Source organism: Lipophrys pholis (assembly GCF_963383615.2).
Source record: "Lipophrys pholis genome assembly, chromosome: 5".
Lineage (NCBI taxonomy): Eukaryota > Metazoa > Chordata > Actinopteri > Blenniiformes > Blenniidae > Lipophrys > Lipophrys pholis.
This window is the reverse complement of record NC_137628.1, coordinates 20,934,426-20,958,501: the sequence shown is the minus strand read 5'-3', so window position 1 is coordinate 20,958,501 and position 24,076 is coordinate 20,934,426. Positions and strand designations below refer to the sequence as shown.

The 24,076-nt window shown below is 41.9% G+C and overlaps 1 protein-coding gene across 1 annotated transcript; it reads left to right on the top strand.

Annotated features, from left to right (window-relative positions):
- The first annotated feature begins 220 nt into the window (after nt 1–220).
- On the top strand, nt 221–22,525 carry prss12 (serine protease 12). The gene is made up of 13 exons (XM_080463465.1): nt 221–810; nt 2,523–2,661; nt 3,598–3,770; nt 3,982–4,132; nt 4,689–4,867; nt 5,543–5,684; nt 5,821–6,041; nt 9,019–9,160; nt 13,245–13,450; nt 14,063–14,141; nt 14,805–14,927; nt 17,545–17,840; nt 20,789–22,525. Exons 1-13 carry the CDS (start codon nt 480–482, stop codon nt 21,109–21,111), a joined length of 2,505 nt encoding a protein of 834 aa, XP_080319591.1. The 5' UTR covers nt 221–479; the 3' UTR covers nt 21,112–22,525.
- The last annotated feature ends 1,551 nt before the right edge of the window (nt 22,526–24,076 follow it).

The window sequence follows — 24,076 nt, the reverse complement described above, 5'->3', positions numbered from 1 at the left end:
AGTATGATTCAGGACTTTTCTATAATTCACATGAACTTATATAAATAAATTCCGGTATTGAGATAGTTTGCAGGGTAAGTTTTCACACTATATACTACAATTAAATAATGGTATAAATTAGAGATGATCCACGCAAAATAGGCATATTTAATTCAAATTAGTCGTAGGGTACCACGGCTATCACTTCTGGGAAAAAAAAAGGGGAAAAAAAGAAAGAAAGGAGACTCTGTCAGGCCATAGATCCGGTAAAGGTGGGCTGAGTGTTTCAGTGTTTCGTGTGGAGGGTTTGTCTGGCGCGCTCCATCGATCCGCGGCGCGCCTGACTCTGGTGCGCTCGCGCTCTTCACTCTCCGCGTGCTGCGGGGCGATGATGAGCCCCGGCCGGATCACTCCGAGCCGTCAGCTAATGAAACCCGCTCCTGACGTCTGTGCCGTTATCAGCTGCTCGTAGAAACACATGTAAAAAATAAAAGGAAAGGATGGTGCCGTTTCTCGCTGTCGCGGCGGCACTTTTGGCTGCGATCAGCGGCCGCTGCTCCTCCAGCAGTGTACCTTCATTCATCCCACCGTTCACCGACTGCGCGCGGAGTCGGGGGAAAGACGCCTTCTACCGGGGAGCCGTGGACGTCACCGAGTCCGGCACCCGGTGCATGAACTGGACCGAGGTGGCCGGCTTTGAGGACCGCCATCCGGGGAAAGGGATCGGAGAGCACAACCACTGCCGCAACCCAGACGGCAGGATCCGACCCTGGTGCTTCTTCAGGAACCAGAGAGGAAGAGTGGACTGGGGCTACTGCGACTGTAAACAAGGTAAACACACAGGCCTGGACAACAAAGCATGCGCTGTACTAAACACAGTCACAATACCTAGCGATAACTAAAGTGTTATGACACCTGGAAGCTGGAGTCACGATTTTTTTTTTTTATAACAAAAGACAGCGTCACGCCCGTGTACAAACAATAATCACAATTTATTAGTGCCGACGAGAAGCTGGGGAATCTGCATTCATGTTGTTCAAACACGTTCAGTTCCTTGTCTTCACCTCTCAAGTCCACCTTGAAGAAATTAGCAGGGACACACCTTCACTTCTTCACGTGAGAGCCGGGCATGTGATGGCAGGTATAAAAGTATTTGCGAAGTAATGTGAGCATACACCTGGACTTCGTGATTGGTTAAAAAAAGAAAAAAGAAAAAAAAAGCTGCGCCAAGGATGATCAGAGTATAAAAATGGATTAAAAAGTAGAACTCTGGATTGATGAGAGTGAAGTGTGAGTTAGACAGAGTGGTAAAAGAAATAAGAGTGTGTGATCTCCATGTGGCACATGAGAGGTAGTCTATGTTATTTTTAGACTTGGCCTGTGTGTCAGCACAACCAGGAAAGAAACGTTCTCCTGGTAATTGATATGATGAATTTGTCTGCATTATTCAAGTTTTCAGTGACCTTTAGCCTTCATATGAGGTGTAAAGATTCAGTGTGTTAAGGAGTCAGTTATGACCTGAGAAAGGAGAGAAACAATTATCTGGCTGTTCCTGAAAGCAATGTCTGACATGCTGATGGTAGTATGAAGCACATATCTTGTTTATGGGAACCTACACGTAAACATGAACCCCGAGCTTCTCTGTTGCCCTTCTCACTCTCCAGGTTACTCCAACTAATTCTTGCACTCGCTATGCGACTACATGTCTCTCCTGTATAGCTCATGTAGGTTCACTGAGGTTTAGCAAATAAAGCCTTTTCAGTATCTTTCAATACATTTTAATCAAATTAAGAAAGTACAGCGATCACTCTCTGGATATTTTGAGTTACTGATCATAATGAATCATTTCGAAACTCCCAAAAGGCTTCTTGTTTTTATTATGCTACTCATATCTAGCCACACTTTTGTTTTTGCATCAAGTTCTGTTTCTATTTTCTTATCCATGTATTCTTACACTGCTTTATTAAACAACTACTTATTTTAATGTGATCAGTAAGAAGTATTTGGTGGACAGGGGGATGCCTTTTTCCAGCAGGATTGTTTTTGTTTCAATTTTTAAAAATAAATCCTAATTAAAATTACAAATATATGGAGGGCAACATATTATTTATTTCACGACATCACAAATGTTTATAAGGGTAATGGAGATCAATAGTTTTATAAAATTAGAGTGCAAAACCACAGGTGTAATAATGATAGCGGTAGACTTCACATAAAAATGCACCATTTCTTGGCTCACAACGGAAGAAGAGTTATGTTATGTATCCCAACAGCACTTAGAATTAATACTGTACAATTTGAAAAGACATTGAGATATGTAAAATCCAACCAAATATTACTACTTCCCTTGACATGAAGCATGTGCAGCCTGAGAGGCGGGGACACTGGCATAATGTGGTTCAGGCTCTGAGAGGTGGTGCTCATCCTATCACACTTTGAAACCCCCTTGGTAATGCATTCTTTTGAATAGTTTTTTTTTTTTTTTTTTTGCACATGCAGTATTGTTTTACATGTACGGTTGTCCAAACCTCTTTCCATCTCAGGCTCAGTGCGTCTGCAAGGCGGCCGGTCCAAGCTCGACGGCCGGGTGGAGGTGTACCTGGGAGGAGTGTGGGGCTCTGTGTGCAGTGACAACTGGGGCGATGAAGATGCCGTGGTGGTCTGCAGACAGCTGGGGAAAGGGTGCGGGAGATAGAGCACACATTCATATGCACATGTTCACTGTTTGCTGTGCTCCGTCGTCTGCCTCTCACACACGTTTACAGACACAGGTGCAAGGGGATTTCCCATCTGCCATATAAATTCAAGCTTCTGAGGTCTGACAGATGCAGTTTGATGGAAAATTGGTGTGAATTTCAAGGAAGTTCGCAAGGCTTCAGACTTATTCATGCAGACCCTCTTTCCTTTCTCCTTTCTAAACTTTCCTTGTGTGACCCTTGCATTCCACCCCTCTATTCCCCAGAGGTATTTTAAATACCTTTAGTGCGCCGCTATTTGCGTTGTTCCGAGCTCTCTGCCTGTGTCTGCTTCTGTTCCACACACAAATATGTCTTGTGGTCTGGATGGGCGGTGAGATGATGTGAAGCGAGAGGAACTCCCTGGGGAAGCCTGTATACAGATTAATAGTATTGACAGCGCACACAAAAAGGGGTCCAAGAGGTTGTGAAAGAGTCCTGCTCTCCCTGGAGGACAGATACATTCTGTGTGCTGGCTATGCATGGTGTCACTAATACCAGCGGGGGCACGCAAGCTGACATGAACGCATGACTGTGTGCATTTATGTCAGCATGTGCATATTCACACAGGAGTCAATGAAAGCTCACAGCAGAGAGCGAGGAGGGCAAATGTCAGCCATATGTCAGCTGGAATCACTGGCGATGACTTTCACATGGCCATTTATTGAAAGCTGCTGGGTGTGAAGCTGCTCACTGGACTGGCCTTCAAACTGCAGATCATGAGCATACCACGTAAAAGTGGGTGCTCAGTTTAATTAACCTAACTAAGAGTATGTGTATTAATAAAAGTTGAGTCATTTTAATAAACAACCCAGGGTTTTAATGAGGTTTTGGCTTTTCAGATAACTATAACAAGCATTTTTGCTTGTTGACCGCCTCCTAGGGTCTCAGGTCGTGCTCGTACAGTTCCGCTGTTCCGGTCAGGCATGGCCAAGATCCACTGGAGTGCAGTTCACTGCCACGGAAAGGAGCCAGACCTGCTACAGTGTCCTAAGTCTACTTGGAATGGAGAAGAGTGTTCTTTGGCTGCGGCCGTCACCTGCACTCAGCAGAAAGGTAGTCCCGCCTCATTTGGAATCTCGATGGATGGATAAACGTTTGCATGAGTGTGATAATGTCTGTGAGCAATCTGGAAGATTCTAAATATGGAGATTTCATCAATATAGACTTTAGGATGAATGCAAAAAAACAAATATAGGTTGTTTTGTATAGATTCTTCAAGCTCACCACATGTAAATTTGCAAATTTATGCTTTTGTGCTTTTCAGCTGCTGTGACGCTGCCAGTACGACTCGTAGGAGGTCGATCAGAGCTAGAGGGCTCGGTGGAGGTGTTCCATGCGGGACAGTGGGGTTCCGTATGTGATGACCAGTGGGACGACAGTGACGCAGAGGTGGTGTGTCGACAGCTGGGGCTCAGGTGAGGTGGCACGGCAAGCATTGCAATGCATGTGCACGTCATTGCATGCAGCCATATTTTTAAGGATAAATAATTAGCCTGAAATACTTTTTCTGCAAGTATAAGTTGGGAAAAATAGAGATGGAGGAGGAAGCTGTTAATGTGGGTGTCCAGTCATCTTTCTCTCCCTCTGTCTCCAAAAGTATGACAAGTATTCTTTCCATTCAGACACACAGAGAGAGGAGTGAGCAGTAAAGAACATCTGGGGGTCAGATAGTGAATCAGGCTCATTGTTCCTGCATGAATTCTAGCACCACAGAGATATGCATATTTAGCAACACTATACTCTCAGCAAATGGGTTGCAATGATTATCATTGCATGGATTTGTGTGACTAGAAGCCTCTAAATAATAAGCTTGAAACACAATCGGGTAATACTATTTAATTTTCTAAACAAACAAAGATAATATCGTTTACCCTGTACTTTGCAAGGCAAGGCCAGTTTGCACATCTGAGTTTCATTATATTAGTATTACTACAGTGCAAACCTTCTAGCTTTCTTTGCCTTTCTCTGTAGCGGCGTTGCGAGGGCATGGGGCCAGGCACATTTTGGCAAGGGCTCAGGCCGTGTGTGGTTAGACGAGGTGCGCTGCACAGGCAATGAGCTCACTCTGGATCAGTGTCCAAAAAGTGCCTGGGGAGAACACAACTGTCTGCACTCGGAGGATGCAGGGGTGTCATGCATCCCCCTTACAGGTAATACAACACATGTACTCAGTACTCCATAACACTGGTTGAAACATGAAGTAAATATACCCTGGTATTTTGCACAGGAGGATATGTCCTGTCTACGGATTCAAGCCATATCTCTGTGGAGGGCAGAGTTTACCCATGACCCTGAAAATGTTGTTCCCTGGAACAAAAGATTTTTCTCAGGCAGTCATTTTGACTCACTATAAGTAACTGTAACTCATTTTAAAATTAAAATTTTTTTTTAATGAAGACAACACATTCGGCACTGTATCTTATCAGAGAACCTAAACTGAATTAAGCTACTGGTCAGTCCTTATTTGTATGTGTTCTCACCTTCCGACCTGTCAGAACATCTCCTTTGGAGGACAAATGAGAAATTGGCTCAAAGAGACAGAAAACCAATTAGCTTTCAGGAGAGTGGCCATGCTTGAAAATATGGAGCTTGACTTCAGCCCCGCCAGCGCAAACAGTGTGGGAAAGAAGGAGCAGGTTGACGTGTTGCCAAGCTACCAATGTGCCAAGACAGCAGTCTTCAAGGTTAAATGAAATAAATATAACATGCAAATTCCTGAAAAGAATGCATATCAAATTTAGCGTAAAAAAGCATTTTCAAAGGTATACTCATGACAAAAGACATTAGTTGTTGTTTTTTTTTCTTCTGTCTCTGATTTTCTCCAGATGGTACTACTAGACTAGCCGGGGGAGTAGGGAGCCATGAGGGACGTTTAGAAATCTTCTACCGTGGTCATTGGGGGACAGTGTGTGATGATGGCTGGACGGACTCCAACACACAAGTAGTGTGTCGACAGCTTGGTTACAGGTAACGCAAAGGTTGCCAATACCTGTATGTTCACATGGAATGTCCCGTTACAGCTCAATAATATTTTACTTGTGTAATTTCTATTTCTCTCTGTGTGTGTGTGTGGGTGTGTGTGTGTGTGTGTATTGTCATGTAGGTTAGGGGAGACTCTGCTATCTGAAGGACTAGACATCACCCCTGTTCCACGCTTTGGTGTGGCGTCGGGTCCAATTCTTTTGGATGATGTGAGCTGTACAGGGAAGGAGCCCAGCCTGCTACTGTGCAACAAGAGAGAGTGGCGCCACCATGACTGCACACACCATGAAGATGTTAACATTGCATGCAGCCCTGAACACAGTGGAGACAACCTTCCAGCTCGTAAGACATTTTATCTTATTGTAATTAAAAGACTCCAAATAGTGATAAATTGAAAGTTCAGATTCCTCTTTTTTCGTAATCCCCCTCTCTAATCTTGGTTGGCTCTTTTCCAGTATTACTAAGTGTATAAGTCACTCTTAGTCTAATTCATGGTAGTAGCATCATCACAAATAAGTAATCCACTCTTGAATCCCTCATTGGCACAAAATGAAAAGACTTAATCTCCTGATCTGGATTACTGTAATGCTCAACTTGATTATTGATGTGTTCCAAATTCTTGTGTAAGAGTAAGTAATCTCCACTGGTTTTAATTACACTATGAAGATACTACACGCAGCATTTGCTCCTATGATAGAGAAAAGCTTCCGGTTAGGCACTATTTTAAGTTCTTTACACAAAGTTCATTTGCACATAATGTAGCATTAGTGATGATTTTTGGATTTTTCATGACGATTGTGAGTTATGGCTTGAACTGTTCAGATTTTGTGTGTGTTCTGTTTAGGTAGTTGAAGATTGAAATGGCAAGTGGAATACATCAGAAGAACCTTTTTCAAAAAAGCTATTGTGAGATTAAATCGTATCTACCATATTAATAATTTCATTGAATAGTAAAATAAAATACTTAACTGTGAGGATTTTATATCAGTGGAAGTAGTTGAAGGACTCAGCCTCGACAACCCGAGGTCAGATAAAATGGATGTGACGATTGAGTGGATGAATAGATTGAATTAGTTATGAAAAGAAGTGGAACCCCAGCTATACTGCTATGCGTTTTAGACAGCGAGGAACAGCAAATCAAACGATGAAAGAGTCTATGCAGTTTCCTTTCTCTTCATAACAGCAGGTTATGGGAGTGCGAGCTGATCTGAAATCTGATCTCTGCCAGGTTCAACCTGCAGTTAATTAGGTCTGGCTACTTTTAAAGAGGAAAGCCAACAGACACGGGCTGACGTAAGTGATGCTAACTCTCATGAGCACAGCTGTGATTTGACTTGAGTGGCACGGATCACATGGTTTCTTGTAAAATCCTCATGATGAAGCACACTTTTGCAAAAAGGTTCGCCCAAACTAAATCCAGAGTGCAAAATCATAACTGACTGGTGCCAGAGAGTGCATTTGACACAGGAGCAGTTCGCTGTCATCGTGGACCTGCACCTCTCTCACCACTTTACAAGAAGAGACATGGAGCAGTTTGGTGGTGGTAGAACTTGCTGACGGATTGGGGAAGTGCTGAATGGTTGCGCCATTAATCAGGGCTGTGTTCATAGCCGTCAGACAACAATAAAGATGAAGAGGGACAGGGATGGATGGAGGAGAGTGTGGGCTCAGATTTCACACCAGACTGTAAGGTTTGTCTGCCATTTGTCTTGCCGTTACGTGACATATACACAAGTCTGATAAATCTGGTCAATGTCATAGACGTGACACAGCGAGGTTTTTATATCCTCAGTGATGATAAGTTGCAGGCGTGGGATTGTTTGATGTAGACAGCACACACACACTGTAATGGCTCTTTCATTTGGTGGCTTTAGAAAGCTTATGCTTGCTGTTTGGCAAGAGCCTGGGGGACATTCTCTACTCACAAACACCTGACCAAATAATTATGTCATTACTACATGGTATTTGTCTGTGAGCTTTTTGTGTGTATCGGTGTGTAATTGTTTATGTGTATGCACAAATCCCTCCTTAGCCCCTCAGCATGCAATGGGCAGATCGGCCAGTGTTGTTTTTGGAAAAGGAAAAAGTGGACATAGAGCAGGCAGCGCTTTCAACTCTCTCTCTCTGTTCACTCTTTACTGTAGGAGATCACCGCATTAGGGCTGTATCAGAGTCGTAATATTGCATATTGGTGTGTGTTCCTGTCTCTCTGAGTTCATGTTTTTCTATATTAGAGCTCAGATAAACATTGTGCAGACTAAAAACAAAAGTACCCATTGCATAGCCCAAAGTTGGATTGGAAGGCTAATACGAAGGTAACCCTTGCAGAAAATTAATGCAAGCCAACGTAATTTTCTCCCAAGTGATGCAAACACAACTCGACGTGTATATGTTCAGGGACGGGGAAACTGTTTGTGTTTCTAAGCAAGAGGACAAACAAGAGCATTTCCTCAATAGCCAGCCCCAACTGAGAAGTAAACATTCCCACAATCAACTCCACCTACCATCCCTCTTACCCTCCTACAATGCTAATTGTATCCCACACGCACAAACGCTCACACAATGTGTCAATTCTGGCATTTCTCACTCGGTTCAGTGAGGCCACAAAGAATAATTCCATGGTGAAGTTACAGAAATCCTGCTGATAATATATGCAAAAAGTTAAATGACGCTGAAAATTTCTTAAAGCATCGTCATGAATGAATTTAACAACATACATGGGTTGATTCAAATAATTCAGTTTGACGTGACACTTGGCAAGTGTGTGAACTGATCCTGACACTGTCCACAGACGGGAAAAGCATCAGTATGCACTTTATTGATTTTTTTTGTGTGCTTGTCTTTCAAATGTTTTGTGTCTGCATGTTGAGGGCGTCTGTTTGCAGACAATTGATGAATTGTTTTAACGTGAGGCTCAGACTGATCTGATTACCAGTGTGAGTGAAAAGCATTCAGAAGCGAGGGAGCACAAGAGAGAAAGTGTGTAAAAAGCGGGAAGCAAGCGTATTTTCACAGACTGGCTGTAGTTAAAAAAAAAACTGGACGCACACATGCACATACACACAGAGGAAGTGAGGTGGTGTCGTGCAACAGAACAGACAGGTGTTCCTGCTACTACTTCGGAGAGAACATGCGTGCACATGCCCTCATTCATTATACGTGTTCGCCTGCAGGATTAGGTTTACTAAGGAGTGTGTGTTTAGTGCCTTTAAGCAGTTTTAGACTCTGGGTTTTGTGTAGCTTCAGTGAACAGGAATAAATCTGAGCCAGTGAGTTAAAGTCTTTGTATTGTCACTCTAAGTTGTGTTTGTTTCTTCAGATGTGCCAATAAGACTCGTGGGAGGAGAAAGTCCAAGGGAAGGCCGGGTAGAGCTCTTTCTTTCCGGTCAGTGGGGGACCGTCTGTGATGATGGATGGACTGATCATGACGCAGAGGTGGTGTGCAGGCAGTTGGGCTACAGGTACGTACGTGTGTGCAGTATTTTCATGCATGTGTGTGTAACCTCTTTGAAATATTTGTGGCTTTGGGCAGCATTACAGTAAAAACGTATTATGGAAACCCAAGGGCTTTAGCTAAGGTAATAGAGCAGGCTGATTTTCCATCCAAGATCACCAGTTCTCCCTGTCTGCATTACAGCCTTCTGTGAATTGGAGTATGTGAATAGCAATGTAAAACGTTTTGAGGTGGGAAAGTTATGATATATAAGTGAAGTTGTTTTTACCATGGTGAGGATGGTGAGGGTGTTCGGTGGAGTTATTAAGGAAGATAAAAAATACAAAAAAGTGCAAGTCAGATGGAGTAATTATTATCACCCCCAAAATATTCCATTTTAAAGAGTGGCGCTATCACAGGTTTTGAATAAACTTTGATCTATTAATAGTATTGGTGTTTGACTGATTATGTCTGTGTGTGCATTTATAACGCATTTGTAATTATAAGATAGGCAAGGGCATGCTACACCCTGGACAGGTCACCGGTCCATCACAGGGCAAAGACAGAGAGACAGACAACCACACACACTCACATTTACACCGAGGGGCAATTTAGTGTCACCAATTAACCTTACATGCATGTGACAAATGCGCCTTAAGCAAACCCACACACAGAGAGAACATGCAAACGCCACCCAGCGGTAATTCTATTGAACTGTAATTATGATATGGAATCTACAAAATTAGAATCATATTTTTTGACGGTCTCCCACATTAACTGGATGTCTAAATAAGCTGTCTCAAATGTGCATCTATGACAACACTACGTGCGTGGTAGTACAGCACACTACCACTTCACTTTCGCATTCCTGACACTTAATCTCAGACGGTCTCTTTTCAGTTTTTATGTTAAGTCTCTTTAAAGCTCAGGATGTTTGAAAGGCAGTGAGGTCTGGGAGAGAAGCTTCGTTTTTAGTCGTGGCATTATGTGATTTCTCGATATGTCACACACACCTGAGTGAAACCAGACTGCCTACACCGTTTGCTAAAACCATCACAAATTTTTACGGTTGGCATCTGTTTTATGCTCACACTCATTTTTTCTGTCTTTCATCTCTCCATCTCTCAATCCATGGGTTTCCACCTCACACTTCATCACACATGTCTGAAGACTTTGAGCTATTTCACAGAAGAAAGACTTCCCACTTCTACCGCTGAAATATTTTGGATTGATACGTTTCATTAATTGATCTTTTCAGATCGTGCGCTGAACTTTTGAAACACTTTTTATGAGCCCTGGTAAGCTGCCAACTGGCTTTATTGGTGATTTTATCTTTGCCCTTTTCCTTGTGCCAAGGTAAACGTCTAATTATAGAGCAGGCCAACTGTACAAAGAGTCTATTTGCAGTGAGTGTCTCAACAACCTGCCTTACATTATGTCTATTTACTGAGTCATTTTCTTGAACAATGACAAAATGATGGCAGGGAAACTCTTTCTGTGACACATCTGTGTTTAGATGAAAGCCACATCTGGAGTGCATAAGTGTGAGAGTCAAATGAAGCCTGTTGAAAGGCGTGTGAAAGCCATATTAGGACCGTCACTCAGTCTCCCACAGGGTGTGGTGAAACATCACGACATACAGAGCATCCCCAGGGGTTAGAGGTCACTCGGGTGGCAATAAAGCAAAATATAGACTGACACACACACGCACACACTTTCATGCAGGTTATATTTAAAGGCACTTTGACCCAGAATGACCCTGAAGAAATGACCTGAGAGGAATCTGGACTCATACTAACTCACAAACCTGAAATGTTATCAGGACTACACATAAATCATGAAAAATATAATAAATACAAAATATACTTGTGAATCCAAAATTAGCCGCTTAATACATGCCAATGCCTCCACAACAATGACACATATTCCGTGTGTGATTGGTGATAAAAAGCAGAGGGGGAACACTTTTTGTATTGATGTAGTGGAGACAAAATGAAATGCAAGACCACAAAACAAATGTTGCAAGCAGATTGGCTGTAGAGATGCAAAAAAGCCTCTAATTCACACCTGTCTACACCTGCAGTTTATATAAAACGAGATGTTTCATTTTGGTAATACAGTATAGATAATATATCCCATCCATTCATTTTCTAGACAGCCTAATCCAACTAAGGGTCACGGGGCCAAAAGACAAAAGCAGGTTGCACACTGGACGGGTAGTTTGGAGTCAACCAAAATGTACAACCTGGTGTGAGGCAAATGGGCTGCAATGTGTTTGTTGTAAATAATGAGAGTTGGACTGTCAATGTGTGCAAAAGTCAAACTCTGTTTTAGTTCTCTATCATCACATGCATGTGTTTATAAAGATCTTACTTAAGAGTACTGCTTTAATGCTGAAGCAGTATGGTAGCTTTCGTTGCTGCACCTCTGTTCCCTGGGCCCAGATCTCACAGTTATGTTATGTCCATTACTCTTTTTTTTTTAAACAGTGTTATCCCAGCGGACTGAAACAGACCCTCTGGCTGATTGTTTTTTTTTTTTTTTTACCTTTGCGGCCATATATTTGACACCTCTGCTGTGCATAATGCATAAAGAGTGAATTCCTATCTTAAAGCTGCGTTAAGGTCTGTCAAGAGTCCACCTGTGTACAACCAGTCTGTTCAGTTTAAATGAATTCACCATCCCACTAATAAAAACTCATGCACTTTGGAAAATGCCTTATGGAAAAGTGGCATCCATAATGATTGACTCCAGAGAACATTTATGATCACGGGGCATGACATGCATTACTGAAAAACCCCTTGGCTCCACTTTCCCTACTTCTGAATCGAGTATCCAAGCAGACCGAGTTGCTTTTTTAACTGTTGTTATATTAAAGCTGAGTTGCTACAGAAACACACCATACAGGCATGATGTCAGTCTGAAGGCTTAACTCCCAGCGACCCGGAGGTTCACCCTCTATATGCTGAGCACAGCTCAGGGAGCCGTTAGAGAGACACAGATACAACATGAGATGTCTCAGTCAGAGACATGAGATCCCCAGTGGATGACGGAGGATACGAGACCTGTCACCCACCAGGCTTCAGGGAAGCAACTCAAGACCCTCTCCCGCAGTTATCTATCAATCTTGATTAAAATCACAGTTGCAGCCCAAATGTAAACAACCGCACAATTGCAGCCCGTGTGTGAGTGCATGCATGCACACGCGTGTATGTATGTTCAGTATTTCCTAATTAAAGTCAGAGGTGAGACAATGATACAAACTCTGCTTCTTATCAGATTTGTCAAGTTCATTGACATGGTTTGCATCACAGCCTGAGAATGTCAAACCATAACAGCTAAACCAATATGTCATCACCACCAAACCTTGTGAAGTCACATACAGGCAACTAATGTGTCTTCTCAACTCACTGTTGACTTACTTTGGCGGCATTTCTAAATGTAACGTGGGTTCCAAAACATACATAAATAAGCTCATCCAGACAGGAACAAACCAAAAAATGACCCAGTCAACAGGTTCAAAATGTCCTTACAGCTTCACACAGTAAAGAGTTGTCACAAGCTGCAGCTCATTTGAAAAGTCTTACAAAGGCTGCAGCCTATCTTCTAACACAAATAAATTGCGGGAAACACATTACCTCACTGTTGGCTTCTTTCCATTGTCTAAAGTGGAGTTCAGAATCAATATTTTTTTTTTTTTAGTATGGTATTGACATGGTATGGGTAAAGACCTTGAGCTCATTGTTTGTTTGTTATGTCTATGGTGTAACACAATCTGTTGGCTAAATTACATACAATCAGTGTTCTCAGAGCTTGGATTAAAATGAAAATTTGAAATGAATGTTTGAAATGAAGGGACACAGAGTTTGCGATCTCTGCTTCAAAAATGTTGATGTCTTTATCTCCTCATGTTGGTTCCACTGTCAAAAGTCAGGTCATACAGTGTGGGCTATGCATTTTAATTTAGTTTTTACTGATTTGATAAAGCTTCTTTAGTACTTTTGCCAGATTTTCAACCCATGCAAGTTTACCATTCTGACAGTTATAGCTGCGTTAATAAACTGGTTTTATATGACTAAAAAAACAAAGACTGATCTGTATATACTCTGCAGTGGCATTGCGAAGGCTCGTGTGATGGCGTACTTCGGGGAAGGAACGGGGCCCATCCACGTGGACAATGTGAAGTGTAGTGGCGAGGAGCGATCCTTAGCCGACTGCATCAAACAGGTGCTGGGCACACACAACTGTCGACACAGTGAGGATGCCGGGGTCATATGTGACTACGGTGAATGGCAGCCCAGCTACCAAGAGGTCAAAGGTCAGTCAATTCATCAGGGCTGTTTTTGACTTGATGTTCCTCTGAGAATAAATAGAAGCTCTGTGATTTATACACAAAGCTCATTTGATGCTGTAACTTGTTTATCAAACACTTCCATTATGCCGTAAACGTTCAGACACTAATGGGAAGATGTAGGATTTTAAGAAGAAAGTGTGGGCCATCTGTCAAGTGTAAAACCAGATGGTAAATTGTGGAGAGCTTATGTTATTGCTTCACCCTGTCTGTCACACATCAGGACAGACTCACACAGTGCTCTTTATTACCAGCCCATGTGCTAATATCTCTCATATGTACACGCGGTTGAAAGTCAAACCAGAGCAGGATGGTATTTTGTCTCCCCGGCTTGTAGATTTGAACATCACAGACCCACAGACTATACATATGAGCTCTTATTTATTGAATTTCTTTGTTTATCTCATCACATTTGGTTGTAAGATGGGTGTTTTTTTTTTTTTACTTTATTATGTTTCTGTCCAGTCTAAATATTTAATAAGAGCAGCATCTGAGCTGAAATGTATGGTTTAGTAATCATCATCCTCCTACACACTCTCTCATATACACAACCAGCCGTTCCTCTTTTGTCTCTGTCAGATCCTGTCAACTCAATTTGTGGTCTGCGGCTCGTGCACACTCGCCAACGGCGAATCATAGGAGGAGAGAACTCTCTGAGGTGAGCTGAAAAGGACAGCAGGGATTAATAACAGCACAGCGAGCTTGCCAACGACATACAGAATAGAATAGTGGTTTATTGGATTGAAAACAGCTCCGATCCGAAGCTACATGCAAAGAATTTTTTAATTGTGAGAACAGACAAATGTGAAAATATGCTTTTCTGTTTGTTGCGAACTAAAACAAGGTTTTCATGTAAGGCAGTGGCCCTCCTCCCGGTTTTCATTGTATTTCTGCTCATTACTACTGATTGTTATGAATGACTCGTTATGCTTTCTGCGGACTTGATGATAAATTGATTGAATTTAAGTGTGTTGGAGCAGGAACACGTCTAAAACATGCCGAACATTCTCCGTTCAGAACGACACTCAAGTTATTTTTTTATCATGCTTTTGTCTGATCAAAGCTAAAATTGTGCTTGAAATAAAAGCAATTTGTGTGATTATGAAGCAGAGGGAAAGAAAGGGCAACTTTGTTGTTTGTCGATTATTTGTACTTAACAGAGTTATGTAAATCCTTTACATGAATAATATGTGGCTATGAAGATGTTGGCCACCTATCTTGTAATGTTTTATGACAATTTTTATGAGAAATTTGTGTATTTTCGTAACCACGTGTGTCTCTGTGCATGCATGCCTGTGTTTCTGTGTCAATATGTATTTAGGGGAGGCTGGCCATGGCAGGCTGCCATTCGTTTGCGAGGATCTCGAGGAGATGGGAGATTGGTGTGTGGAGCAACTCTCATCGACACCTGCTGGGTCCTCACATCTGCGCACTGCTTTAAAAGGTCACACCGCACCTCCACGGCTAAAACCAACACATGCAACTATTGTGTGATTGCATGTGTTACAGTTTAAAAGTTATTTGCATTCATGGAAACTCGAGAATACCTATGCATGCATTACTCAATGGCTCCTTCTTCAGGCTTCAACATGTTAACCATTATGGTGATGATTTAGTTTTGGGTTTGAACCCAGTCCAAAGTCTATATCATATCATGCTATATCATGTGTGTACGTGGCCGTAATACAACAAGCACGATTTACGTCTCGCAAAGTCCTGAGAAACTTAATGAAGTGATCATGAAGTGGTGCCTTGGCTCTGGTTGTGGTGAAGGTAGCAAAAAGCCCAGGCAAGTACTTAATCTCAACTTCACCAGGCCAAGGGGCCTCTATTGGGAGCTTCGGAAATATTTCACTGAATGCACACAGTAGATAACCGAGAAAAAAAACACAAAGACAATTTACACCAATCGTAGAGTCTGTTTTTGATCTTTAGTTAGTTAAATCACTCTGGTTGCATTTTAACAATAATATCCTTTGGTTTGTCTTATCAGAATTTAGTTAAAGTGCTTGAGTTTCGTTCAGAGAGCCATAACTCCTTACAGGCCTCGGCGGCTCTGCCACTATAAATTCTGGTGTTTCCACATTAAAAGGAGGAAGCAGTCTTACTTTCGAACCCTTCCAGTGCCATTTCTTGAACCATTCCCAGGATACATTGTCAGAGTTAAACTTGTTATATGGAAACCTCATCTCTATTATGTGAAACTGCCAACTCCCTCTTCATTATGACACACATGGGACTTCTCCGGATCCTGCAATCAAGATGTCTGACTAACCAATCAGTAGTTAATTATAAAGTGATTTATTGATAAACATTGTATTCGCAGAATGAAATTATTAATTTGGTCCTTATTAAGTGATAAGGGATTAAAAACTGCACAATGGGTATTATAGTTGCCCGTCTGAAATGTAAGCATGTCTTAAACAGAATAATATTGTGGTTGCATGTCACAGCTGCTCTTCACAATGGCGAAAAATAGTAATTGTATGATTATGTGACCTACAGTAGGTGCCTCGGCTTGGCATTTTATGTTAAGTGAGTTTCAGAAATAGACTGCAGCTCAGTCTATCAGTGTCATTATGGAAACAACATCTACGATAGGAGCCCAGCAGACTACTGCAGATTGGCTAAATGCCACTTAAATATTAAATTGGAACATGTCAGTGATGTTGTCAGACAAGCGATTTGCAACACAACAATGTTGCCTGCTTGACCGCATGCCAGTCCTCAGTCCTGCAAGCTCTTAAACGCAGCTATGACAGCTCTGAAAAGTAATTTGCTGCATGCAAGCCAGAGCACGTAGAGTCTAGACCAAGATAGGGACTTCCGACTTTCAAGTGTCACCTTTCATAAATAGTGACCAAAACAGGGTGGCACATTCACACACAAGTTCAGTGATAAACGCAGACCAAAACAAATAGAGCCCTGCAGTTGTGTTGTGCAGAAAAACAATAAGCATTTCAAATTCTTGTATGGTCCAGTTAGTACACATGCACAGATAATATAATGGGGATATGTTTAAGTCCAACTATTAAAGTTAACAGCATGATCATATTACTTCATTCCTGACACTGGCATTAGTAGCTTAATAAAAATCGACCTCTGGTCAGTGGTCACATTCTGTCAACATATTAAACCTATTTATAATCTGTAACTTCAGTTGGAGTTTTGCCAATATTAATATAACACTCAGGTTGTCAGCTGCTCAAAGCAACAGTAATGTCTTAAAGGTCCATTGTGATCCTCAGATTCACATGTAGCATTACAAATACAAGTTTAGCTCTGTATTGATTGCATGTGTAGGTGTGTGTGTGTGTGTAGGTGTGTGTGTGGGTGTGGGTGTGGGTGTGTGGGTGTGGGTGTGGGTGTGTTGGGTGTGTACGGGTTGGTCAGCAGTGCCTTTGCTCTGCCAGAAACACTGTGGCATTCACAGGTCAGGAGATCTTTCCGGAAACACTCCACCGCATGTAACTGGACACAGACATTTGGCTCAGTCAAAAGGCATCCGTCTTCTCACTTCCCTCATCTTTGTCCTGGATTCACCCGACTCCTCTCCTATCTGACCCTCCTTCTGCGTCTCAAGACCAAACATCGAGGACAAGATAATGGAGCGCACGATGATATATCACCTTATGAATATAAATACAATAATACGAGGACACAGTGGCAGATTTATTGCCATCATTCCTGATTGGACTCAGCTGCTGTCCAACTTGCTCTTAGAAGTATTGAATGGAGCTTGCAGCCTGATGGTGACTCAGCCATGCTAATCAGAACTGATGGACTGATACATTTAGTTTTCAGTCTGGAATTAACAGTGAAAAATACCCTAAATATTGGCATTATTAGGCTTTGAACATTTTCACTAAAAAGTTTATAGCTTAATAATAGCAGAGAATTTTACTGGTGTGTTCAGTGGCCTCAGTGAGTTGAACTGTGGCGTTGTGTTTTGGTGTCTGCTGCCAAAGGTTGAAATGTTCCTGCTTATGTTTTAAGTGTCAGCAGGGGGTTTGTAGCACACCCAGCATATCTAATGATCCATCTCAATGTTTCCTGTGTAGGTACGGAAACAACACCAAGCAGTATAAAGTAAGAGTGGGCGACTACCACTCCCTCGTCCCTGAAGAGTATGAGGAGGAGTACGGTGTAGATCAAATTGTCCTCCACCCAAGCTACCATTCCCATAGCAACGATTACGATCTGGCCTTGGTCCGTCTGTCACCGGGGGCAGTGGGCCAGATGCCGGGAGAGTGTGTGTCATTCAGCCGCCATGTCCTTCCCGCCTGTCTGCCCATGAGGAAAGAGAGAGTCCTCAAACAAGCCAGCAACTGCCACATTACCGGCTGGGGTGACACAGGTAAGGATGAGTGAGTGTGTTAGAGTATTGAGTGAATCACCGGGACTGCAAAGTGCACTGATTTCACGAAATGAAGTGAAATTTCGAATGATTTATTGCTGAATTGTTTATTTGATTTAAAGCATAGATGTTCGACATCAACAGCCCACAATTCATCAACGTGTTTTGTCTCGGATTTTCTTTTAATTTAGAAATGCATTGTGATTAATGTATAAAAATATAGTATAATAAAGTATAAAAATACTTCAAAACAGATGGGGCTTGTTCCAGAATTGAACCCAGCCAGTGCCGCATTACAACCCTGCGAGGTTGAGCCAGTATCTGCAGTTGGTGCAGTGAAGTTTTGCTGCATATGCATTTTTACTGGATGCAGAATGAGTGAGCGCCTGGAGGAGCAGGATGGCTCAATGACATTTCAGCCAATTTTGCAAGAAGAGAAAAGGAATAAAATTTACATTGAAAACAAGATTTTTCTGACAATATTTTAACAATGTTTACACAAAACAAATTAATGTATTGTTTGTTTTAGCTCTAACCGGTGTTCATGTAGCAAACTAATCCTTTTTTCAGACTCACTCTTAAAAAAAAAAACTCAGCATGACGCGTGACTGTGCAGCGACAGAACCCTCCTCATGAACAAACAGCCTGATAGTTTCCCAACACACCATGATCAACATATATATAGAGAGAGGGGAGTTAGGATTAGTTGATCTAAGAGAATCTGCGATGTTTAACCTATGAATTTGTGTGGAGGTGGGTTTTTCTTTTGTTTGTTTTATCTTTAAAACTGTAATAAAGAGACTCGTGCTGTACTTTTCCAACACATGCGGAGCTGGCTCAGATTGACGATGTGCCTTTCAGGCTGTTCTTCCCCCTTCCTCCCGGGCGTCCTCCTTATAAATCCCAGCCTGCTACTGTGAGAGAGGAGAGAGGTAATTAATGCCTGATGGGACTCAGGTGTGTTGCTAAAACCTCTCTCCTTAGCGCCTCCCTCGAACCGCCTCCCAAGATCCAGTCACACTTTCTTTGGGTCAACTAAAAACCTCTCCCGTAGAAATGAGTCATCGTAAATAAGCACAATGTGATAAAAACCTTATTGTGACAGCTGGCAATAAACACAAACCTCAGTTTTAAAGGAGTGCTGTAATCAATCTCGACGGTGACGAAAGACAAAAAGGGAGCACAATATGACTGCGTGTCGTGTTTGGATCAATTTGAGATATTCCATTGTGATCCAAACAAATCTGTCTTATATATAGAGAGGGAATAAATGCAAAGGACAGCTTTAAAGGTCAATCCTTCACTTCAATTACGCGTGTTTGAGGCCATCTGCATCTGTTCACCCACCCTTCATTGAGCACACAGACACACATCTGAAAGCGATCTTTAAATTACATGCTGATGTCATTCATCGCAGCGACTTCATAAAGGGCCAAGGAAGGTCACAGTGCACGCTAATGCAGAAGCGTGCGTCGGTATCCCCTGCGAGAGGAGAATTCACGTGTGATTAAATGTGGATGTTTTGTGCGTCTCGGGTGGGTGGATGGGAGAGGGCGTTTTTTTATTAGTTTACTTTACTGGGACAACACAGGCTGTTCAGCGATAGTGATATCGGGTGGCTGCTATTTGACTTGAGGCGATGCGTCTGCTTTGTACAGCTGTTTATGTTTGGCTATCTGCCGCTCCGATATCACCCACGCAAGCTCATTTCACACAAACATAAAACTTGAAACTGCCGTTGATAGTTTATGACGCTGTGTGGTCATAGAGGGCATCAGAGGAAGAGAAGGGAAAAAAGGAAACACACCAGTCACGACACAGGATCGGTTTTCAGTCGTGGCCTCCTCTCACTGAGTTGGGTGTGTTCCACTGATGCAATTCTGGAAAGCCAAGACAGTTAATGTCTTTGTCTGCTGCTTGTTGCTAGCAGGTGCTCTGCATGCCAGACAATTGGATTAAAAACAAAAGAGAGGGACACGGACCAGGAATCATTGTGTAATGAAATAAAGCTGGACTCATTCTTTTCCAAAAGCCCCCAAACTGAATGTTAAATCCCTCTAATGCCCATGATTAGACTGATGAATGGGATTCATCCTTCAAATGCAGTCTGCTGTATACTGACCAGAAAAAGAAGATTAAATATTAATTCACCAAAAGCCATCCATACGTCTTCTTTCCACACTCAGTCCACATGGGGTCGCAGTGGCAATGTTTAGAGCTAATAAGCCAAGACATCCAAGCCTCATGCAGCTCCAGCTCTTCTGGTTGTACCCTGATCCTGTCCCCCGATCAACTAAGAAATCTAGTTTCTTCAGCAGGTCTTGGGAAGATCCCGGGCCCTCATTCCCAACTGGGAAGGGAAAGCAAAGAGGTGCGACCTCATCAAATGCCTGAACAAACATTAGCAAGCAGAATACAGCTTCACCAAGGCACAGTTTTGTCGTCAGCTAAATCAAAAGCATAAATCAAACACCCAGTGAAGGCACAAAATGAAAGATTTCAACTACATTTCATCCTCTGGGACATAACTGTCTGTACCAAATGTCATGACATTCGATCCAAAAGGTAGGCAGACATTTCACTCGACCTAAAATGTCAGAGAGCTGCTCACAATATAGAAGTCACATTATCACCATCTATCATCAGGGGAAGTGTCATGAGAGCAAAATGTAGAGCCAAGACACTGGGGGCTATGATTGTTGGCAGTCTGCAGCTGAGAAGGCTCCAGTCATGATTGCAAGCTTTGGGTTTTTACTTTGGAGCTCGCATGTTCTCCCTGCGCATTCATGGGTCACTCCATCCAGAACCCTGGGTTTGATGGGAGTGGGTATAGAAGATGATGGATGCATTAGTGGCAGCAGAAACCCTCCCCAACTTTTTCAGGCTTCTGCTTCGTATAACATTGGCATCGTCCTTCGACTCATACAAGCGTCTCTTTTGTTTCTCAGGCCGCTCATACTCCAAGACCTTGCAGCAGGCCTCTCTGTCCCTTCTGCCCCGCCGCCATTGCCAGGAGCATTTCCACGGCGCCTTCACAAGCCGCATGCTCTGCGCCGGCAGCATCCAGGCAGAGAGGCGTGTGGACAGTTGCCGTGGCGACAGTGGAGGTCCGCTGGTGTGTGAACGCCCAGGAGGGGGTTGGGTTGTTTACGGGGTCACCTCCTGGGGTCACGCCTGCAGGACACAACAGTCCCCTGGTGTCTACAGCAAAGTCTCCGCCTTCAGCTCCTGGATTCGAAAAGTGACGGGACGTGATGAGAAAACACGATGAAAGGTGGAGCGCAAAGTGGAACAACTTACCTCTCAGTCTTGATTTAGTTATCTTAATATCCGGTGATGTGAGCTGACTTTCGAACAGAACGGAGACTACGATGCTGGACTTTTGTCACCTGACATTGCTCTAAGCCTCTTTGGAGAGAATAAGGACTTATTTCCTCTCATCCAAGTCATCAGTACTTATTTTGTTTATTAAACGTTTTTACATGGTATTGAAACTAAACTACTTTGATACAACTTAACTCTTTGTTCTGTCATTGAATACTCTACCTTTTAAACATATTTTATGTGCTACCTTTTTGTGATGAAAATGTAATTTATGTCATTATTAGGAATATTCAAAAGGGACCACAGTGTTAAAATATACAACATACATGCATGTACTCATGCACACGCAGTCATTGCATGATATGAAATTTAATCGTTGCACTAAGAAACCATCTCTGGTACTTATTGTATGATACTCAATGCATGAGATTTGCCGAAGTGAAATATAGCTACAAACCTCATTTCAGTCTTGTTCATGTAAAGGTTCTCTTCTTTTTTTTTTTTCTTACCGTGGATGAACAGTCGCTTTCAAGTGATTCTCAGGCCTTCTCAGATCCAGTCAGTATTATTTCCTTGGACTCTCTGCTGCTCAGCATTTATAAAGATAAGAAGAGACTAAAGTGTTTCGAAACAAAAGCACAAAACAAGTTTTATAAGTGTTGATTTGACTAATGTGACAGACTTTGTTAGTGTTCTGTTCGGTCAGTGTTGTCATGCTTCCGACAACACTGGGAAGAGACAATCCGCTACACTTGAAAGAAACGACACTACTCCGCTTTCTCTTTCAGTGTTTACTCACACTCTCATGTTGACTGTACTGTAACATTTGTTCATAAACTCAAACTTTGTTTAAAAAAAAAAAAAGAAAAGAGGTTGATCTGTTTAATTGAGACAATTCACAGTGTTATGCGCTTTCAATTAAAATGTGTTTGAAATTGGTTGCTGCCGTTTATGTGCCATGTTGCCTTGTGTGACAGCAGGTTCAACTGCGGGGCTCTTTCAGGTTTGTTTCTGACTGCAAACTGTCAAAGTGGACACCCCCATGTCAGACAATGTGTATGCACACAATCTCACACACAGTGTTGCTGGTATGTCACACACCGTCTACAGGAACGGCTGCAGCTTTTTGAGTCGTTCCGGTTTACGAGACAAACAAAAACAGGGGACCGACTGTTACACTGAGAAACTTCATGAAATCTTAGAAATAATAAAACGTTTGGTAATCATGTTGATATGAATGTGTATAAAACATGTAAATATTGATGCACTGTAATTTACTTTTAAATGTGCAGTATTTAGAGTTTTGGATTGCTTCCAATAAGTTCAATACAAAGTCTACAATAAACAGACGCAACTGGCAGCCAGCCTAATAAATTATTATTTTAACAGCTAATGGCAGGATAGCAGTCATTTTAAGCCCTTCAGGAATAAAAATTCCTTACAAATTACAGTACTACCAAGTTCATTTTTGTGGAATAATGATCAAAATGTTGATTATAACATACAATTTATTTTCATTAAATGCCATTATTCTTATAAATCATTGTGGTATATATGCTTGGTCCCAATTTGGCTTTACAGTAGTGAAGATAAAGTTTGACAGGAAAGTACTGGTAATGTTTTTTTTGTACCAAACAAATAACTCTTCTGGTAATGCTGTGCAGAACAGCTGCAAATATCCTCAATTTATCCACTTGCTTCCTTTAAAATAAGGATCACATGACTTTCCAGTACTTTATGAGTATTTATTTTCAGATGTGTGGCTTTACGTTCTTTAAGAGTGCTCAAGAAATGTATATAAAATCTGTTGTTTTTTTTGCATTGTTGTCAAATTATTTTAAGGAAAAAAAAAAGAATAATTCAGCTTTCATTTGTGTCCAGCTTACTAAAGTGTAATTGTTATGTTTTAATTTTTGAGGAATTTGCTTTGAGCGTAAACACTTTAGGCACATAAACTGAACTGAACTCCTGCTATTGCCAATGCAATTAAACACAGTTAGCGAAGCAACTTTCACTTAGTTATATTTCTTGTAAACAATACTTTCACGAGGAATTTAAAACATTTTAGGAAAAGTAACAGTACTTGAGTACAATTTTTTAATACTCTTTACATATCAGTAATTTGAGGATCGTTCAGAGCAGGTTTTATATATATCGCTCCTCACTCCAACATCTACGAATCAAATATAAAGAGATTTCATCAAGTCCTGTAAAAGGCTGTAAGGTGTGTAGTAACTCTGAACTTTAGGGTAAGGAGACACTTCATCTCACGAAAGTTCCTATTAGATATTAAAAAAAAAGAACTTATTCACACTAAAAAGTGTGCAGATTGAGGATTTATCGTCTATCACATGCATTAAAAGTGTATGCCAGTCAGCCTCCACGGACTCCAGCAGCAATCATTAACGAAATTTAATTGTCGGTTTTACATAAATTTACAGGCAACAGTGAAATGTTAAATGCATAAATAATGCATGCACTTATTGAAAAATAAAGTGTCACAATGCATTACGCCTCTGTATTTCCCTGGAGAGGGCTGCACAGGAATAAACTCCAGGCAGGCATTTCATTTAAATAATGAGCACAGAAGGGAAGACATGATCCAGGTGAATGTTCATACGAATAAACGTTTTGACTCCATAATTCATCTTGTTCTACATCTGCACAAAAAGCGCGAGCAAAACCGAGCCTTCTGCCCCAGAGCACCCTCATCTGGCCATTATTATGCAGTACAAGTACAGGACATACATTCATAGCCAGTGTCTTGTTTGACACACACACACACACACACACACACACACACACACACACACACACACACACACACACACACACACACACACACACACACACACACACACACACACACACACACACACACAGAGCATTAAACTGACCTGTTAACATGCATG

Excerpts from the sequence above, each read along its gene's own strand:
- prss12 (XM_080463465.1), top strand. The coding sequence starts at position 480 with ATGGTGCCGTTTCTCGCTGTCGCGGCGGCACTTTTGGCTGCGATCAGC. Across the intron at positions 6,042-9,018 it reads TGGAGACAACCTTCCAGCTC|ATGTGCCAATAAGACTCGTG; the intron begins GTAAGACATTTT and ends TTGTTTCTTCAG. Across the intron at positions 9,161-13,244 it reads TGCAGGCAGTTGGGCTACAG|TGGCATTGCGAAGGCTCGTG; the intron begins GTACGTACGTGT and ends TATACTCTGCAG.